A 6,000-nucleotide genomic window follows, 5' to 3' on the forward strand; every position below is an offset into this window, starting at 1 on the left:
CAGTAACGTACAGTATGTGTGTCATGCGTTTCAATGCCATTCATTCTGAATGGCACCTCAGCACACTTGAATCGGAGTGCACTCCTGAAAATGCTGCGTGCATACTTTTTGGTCCATTATGGTGTGTTGGACTGTCCATTCAAATTAATGAGCTGCCTTAACTTTAATTGTAAAGGTTATTTTTGAAAGATAAAAAAATGAAAACATGTTATACTTACCTGATCCGGGCAATGGTTTTGCACAAAACAGCCCAGATCCTCCTTCACTGGGGTCCCCCGATGGTGCTCTGGGATCCTCCTCTTCTTCGTGTACCACCCTAGGAAGCCACTTCCTATGGTGGCACACATGCGGGCTCTATTGACACAGTCCAGTGAGGAGGGAGATCAGTGCTGGATCGAAATTGGGCTCAGGTAAGTATTTTTTTGTGAGGAGCTGCACAGAAAATGTTTTTTACATTAAGACAGAGAATGCATTAAGTTATGACTTTACAATTACTTTAATGCCATGCGCAAACAAACACACGTTAACATGCATGCATTTAACGTGCCGCAGAGGACCCGGCTGGGGTAAATGGGCATTCATGTTGATTATTTTAAAGACTATCACACTACAGAGGTCAGAGTACCAGACACTTAAAATGAATGGCAACACAAAGTAAACAGTTGCGCATTGCAGAAACGCACATTTTACGCCTTTGCAATAGTGTGACTGTAGTTTGGCTATTAATCACAATACGATCATTTACCATACTAGCAGAAATACTTACCTAGTTTACGGGTCTCCTAAAAAGCATAATTTCTGTTTCTTTCTATGCAGGAAGTTATGGACAAACCTGTTAGCCAGAGGCTGTTTATAACCAGAATTCAGCAGGAATTTGAATGCGACACATTTCTACCAGACGTTGATCTCCAGTCATACAAGCTGCTGCCAGAGTAAGAAAATTTGGTTTTATAATCGGGAGTGAATGTATATGATTGTGTAACATCATTATAGGACACTAAACACAAGATTTTTTATTTTTTTTGTCTACTTAGACCACTTGTTGACCGTCCACTCATTAGCAACACTTGGATCTCAGTGAACTTTTAGATACGTTAATTGCCAACTAGTGTTTTTACGTTTCTTAATAATTTATTATAATATTACAATTAAAACTCTACATGTAGCCCTACCCAAAATGCTTTAAGGGAAACATTTTCTTTCAATTATCTTTACAAGTTAATGTTCAGTCTTTGAGCATGTCGTCTTCGGTTTCTCCAACCTTTCATGATGCTGGTCTTCTAGTGGCAACAGATGCATTCATTTGCACATAGTACTCATTTTTATCCCACTGAGATACCTGATTAGATGGATTTTTTTTTAGGTAGTCCCTCACATTACATCTTTCTGATAAATCTAATGGCTACACAGATATTGTACAATGAGATTGCAATTTGTCCCCATCTTATGCCACATCGTGTCTGATTAAAAATGGTCACCAGCTGGGATCAATGCCTGGAAGCAAGAACACTTGGCAACATTTGGACTTTTTATTTATTTTTTTAGCTTAATGGTAAAGAAAATCCTGGTGTGGATAGTTTATATATGGTTAGATTGTTCTAGTGTAACTGTGTATACACCATACCTGGCTGATGTCCCTGGAAGCTACAAAACCATTGATGTAGACACGGCTACTCAAGTGATCTCTTGATTCCAGGTCACGTGGAGAGCAGCTGGCCTGCTGCATTGTGAACACAGGTGATCGGCCACTCGGCACAGATGGCATTCAGAGAATGCCTCCCATTTTCTGAATGAATTCAAGTGTTCTCTGATTGGATGAAATAGAGAGGCGGGGTAGTGAGGTCATGCTCTCCACCTCATCTATTTAGAGAACGCTTTGCAGCCATTTAGAAGATACAAATTGTTCTCTAAATAGTGCAAGGCCATATGGAGAGGCCAACCTTTCCTGTGTTTACAATGCAGCAGGCCAGCTGCTCAGCACCGGACCTGGAAGCAAGAGGAGATGATTGGAGTAATCGTGTCTACTTCAATGATTTCCAGCTTTCAGAGGCATCAGCTAGGTATGGTGTACATACATAGATACGTTTGTCCAAGGTGGACAAGTCTAAACTCATGTAAAATATACAATACCTGGAAGTAATTTTTCAGCCCTTTATAAGCGTTTCTATATGGATATGGACCATATAGGTTACATAGTAAGGTTGAATAAAGACACCAGTTCAACCTGAGTGAGTGTCTACAATTGTCCCTATCCCTGTACATTGCACACTCACATCAGTCCCTACCCTCAAGGAGCCCACAATCCAAGGTCCCCATTCATATACTAGGGCCAATTTTGGACAGAAGCCAATTAACCTACGTGCATGTCTTTTGGAGAGTGGGAGGAAACCAGAGTACCTGGAGTAAACCCACGCAGGCACAGGGAGAACATGCAAAAACCAGGCAGGTAGTGGCGTGGTTAGGATTCGAACCTTTTTACTGCTAGGTGAGAGTGCTAACCACTACACCACTGTGCCACTTAACAGATAGGTATACATAAACTTATCCAATCATATTTCAGCATCAACCTTTTACTGACAAAACCATCATTATGCATATCGTTTACATTTGCAGTGTTTGTGCCATCATGTGAAATAATTAATTCTATTCCCTATCTTGCACAGGTATCCGGGTATATCTTCTGAAATGCAGGAGGAAAACGGTATTCAGTACAAGTTTGAAGTCTATGAAAAGATGCTATAATTTGTTCACGTTTACTGTAAATTTGCTGCACAATAAAGATTTTTTTTTTTTTACTGTTTTACTATTTTTCACTGGCTGTTTAGTTTTATTTAACTTTAATTTAAACTTTATTTAAAAAAGAGCTAATCTTACCTGGAAGCAAAAGACATTTCTCAAAGGAGAATATAAAATGCAAAAAGTAAATATATGTTACTTTCCCCTGACCATCAATCAGATGTGAATTTACTAAACCCACAACAGTAAAATCAGTCAGTATATGCAGTAAAGCATGCTTGTTCTACTCACTGTGGAACCTAAGAGTTCATTTTTTTTTTTTTTGGGGGGGGGGGGTGCATGTGATTAGCACAGGGCTAATCGGCACTGTCCTCCAGCTTCATACAGCCTTATAGAAAATCGGACTCCCCCCTTCAAGCTTTAACCAGTGCTCAGTCACACTGATTAAAGTCACAAGACTCCTTTAAGTGCCGATGAGAAAACATATTTAGCAATTTATATTTACTAAAACAATTGCATTTCTATGTTCTGTGGGAGACCAGATATAGTAAATGCAGGGTCCTGGGTTTAGTAACAATTTACGTATTCATTACCAGTGCCTATGGGGAGAAACTTGATGTATCAAGTTTAAAATTCAGTGATTTAATATGTAAATTGAAAAGTAATTTGCCTGTGTCAGCATTTTATTTTAGGAGCACCACCAATAAGTTAAAATAATATTCCTGTGGTCTTTTAGTTATTATTCACTGTGTGTAAGGGTTAGCAGATCAGAACACATAGAACAGTCAATGTTGGCCCATTCTGAAGTACTTCACCTAAAACTGAAATTGCAGCTGGCAGGAGTGACGTCATCGCGGCTCCAGCCAGTCATGGCACTGGAGCCGCGATACTCATGGCAGCGACGGAGGACATGGACGAGGGTCGCTTCGGGGGCTTCGATCTCGGGTAAGTTATTCATAATGAGCGAGTATGCTCATTATGACTTTGCCTTACTGGGTGTAATTTTTTTTTTTTTCCAGGCTTTACTTCCTCTTTAAAGTGCTTAACTTGCATGGTTTTGACTTGCTGTGCATTCTCTAGTTCAAGCTTAAACAGTGGCAGAGTGCTACTGGTAATGGTGTGCCTCAAACTTCTACCTGCCCATACTACACTTTGCAGTTTCAGTTTTGTGTATATCCTTTAATTCAGGGGTAGGCAACCTGGGGACCTCCAGCTACAAGGCCCATCATGCCTCTGGGCATAATTCTAACTGCCAGTCTTGCAATGCCTCATGGGAAATGTAGTTCCACAACAGCTGGAGGGCCCCAGGTTGCCTATCCTTTGTTTCATTTGACAGGACTAGCCTCCAGTACAGACCCCTACTTCAAGTATTTGATAGGCTTCACTAAGTTAACCATATCATCCCACATTCTGTATATTAGGTCTTAGGCTGGATTCACACCTAGGCATTTTTAGTGCTTTTTGCATTTTGCAGATTTACACTACAGAATGTGTTCCATAGGAAACCATGTTAAATGGACTGTAGTAGAAATCTGCAAAATGCAAAAAGCACTAAAAATGCACAGGTATGAATCCAGCCTAAGTGATGGCTTCCATGTGTTGCAGGGAATATATTTATCCAGACTACATACTGGAAGGGTCTGGGACTGTGGAAACCATTAGACCTTTCGTGCCACCCTTGGCTCACACAGAAATTAAATATTAACGCATAAATAGAAAACTGTCAGGACTGAGATTCAGTAATGACCATACTCCAGGTGCATTCATGTGTAATTGGTGGCTAATTGACAGATGTGTCATCAGCTGTAATGGCAAGTCTAGTTTGTTTTGCTGCTGAATAGTAAGACGTGCTTAGGACTATAAGGTCTTAAATAAGGCTGTTGGGTTCCAGTGCAAACACACAAGCCCTAGTGAGTGTATAAGGTGATTAAAGTAGGCGAACAGTGATGCACTGCTTGAACTTTAGAGAGAGTTTGATGTATGAACAGCTATTCCTGCTCAATGCTCAATTAAAGTGGAATCCCAGTCAAATGACTAAATACACAGGTGGAATAAATGTCTTGTCTAACCTGCCAAAGAATTTATCATTTTGTTCAATCACTCATGATACACACTCCTAAGCTGGGCAATGAGGTCACTGCTACTTTGTTTTATTATTGTTGTATCCTGCCTCACCTTCAGCAGTGGAGTAATGTTTTTTCCCCACTGACACCTCCCCCTGCACTTTTTCTTTAACCACTTAAGCCCCAGAAGATTTTACCCCCTTCCTGACCAGAGCACTTTTTGCGATTCAGCACAGCATCATTTTAACTGACAATGTGGTGTGGTCGTGCAACGTTGCACCCAAACAAATGTTACATCTTTTTTTCCCCACAAATAGAGCTTTCTTTTGGTGGTATTTGATCACCTTTGCGGTTTTTATTTTTTGCACTATAAACAAAAGAAAAGCGTAAATTTTGGGGGGAAAAAACAAATTTTTTGCTATAATAAATATCCCCCAAAAATATTTAAAAAAATGTTTTTCCTCAGTTTAGGCCGATGTGTATTCTACATTTCTGGTTAAAAAAAAAAAAAGTAAATTTTTTTTTTTTATATATTATTAGTAATGGCGGCAATCTGCTTTTTTTCGTTCTTCTTTTTTTTTTTTTTTTTTTTATCATCATGACTGCAACATTATGGCAGACACATCGGACACTTTTGACACTATTTTGGGACCATTGTCATTTATACAGTGATCAGTGCTATAAAAATGCACATTACTGTATAAATGACACTGCCAGTGAGTCCCGATGACAGGGAGCAGTGATCTCTGTCATGACACAAGGCAGAATGGGGAAATGCGTCACGATCGCCAGGAGACTGGTGGCGATGTCCACCGTTCCTGCAGGCATGGTCAGGCTGTACACAGTTGGCGTGTGTGCCCGCTATCACCCCCTCTTAAAGGGAACGTAATGGTGCACCCATTTGCCCACCGCTGCCATTGTGCCGACCTATATAGGTGTGCAGTGGTCAGCAAGTGGTTAAATAAAAGGGTGTCCGTGTACATATGCATCAGACCCTGGATTTGTTTTGTATGTGCACAAACAAGAAGGGCCAGAGAGCCACTAGATCTATTGCCAGGTGGCTGGGGATGGCTGTCTCAGAAGCCTATACTCAAATGGACCTAGTCCCGCCATAGGGAGTTTGTGCTCACTCCACTAGAGCTTTTGCAGCCACTTGGGCAGGATAGACTGGTGCCACCCCTGAACAAATTTGTAAGTTGGC

At 40.6% G+C, this 6,000-nt stretch overlaps 1 protein-coding gene across 1 annotated transcript in view; it reads left to right on the forward strand.

Annotated features, from left to right (window-relative positions):
• DHFR (dihydrofolate reductase) overlaps nt 1-2,795 on the forward strand; it is a 60,739-nt gene extending 57,944 nt beyond the window's left edge. Inside the window, exons 5-6 of the mRNA XM_077462463.1 lie at nt 817-932; nt 2,664-2,795. Coding sequence (XP_077318589.1) covers nt 817-932; nt 2,664-2,742 — 195 coding nt within the window. The 3' untranslated portion in view covers nt 2,743-2,795. The remainder of the gene's footprint in view (nt 1-816; nt 933-2,663) is intronic.
• Nucleotides 2,796-6,000: the final 3,205 nt, after the last annotated feature.

This window comes from Lithobates pipiens, unplaced genomic scaffold (assembly GCF_037356315.1).
Source record: "Lithobates pipiens isolate NorthernLeopardFrog02 unplaced genomic scaffold, aLitPip1_a1.2 Scaffold_3, whole genome shotgun sequence".
Classification (NCBI taxonomy): Eukaryota; Metazoa; Chordata; class Amphibia; order Anura; family Ranidae; genus Lithobates; species Lithobates pipiens.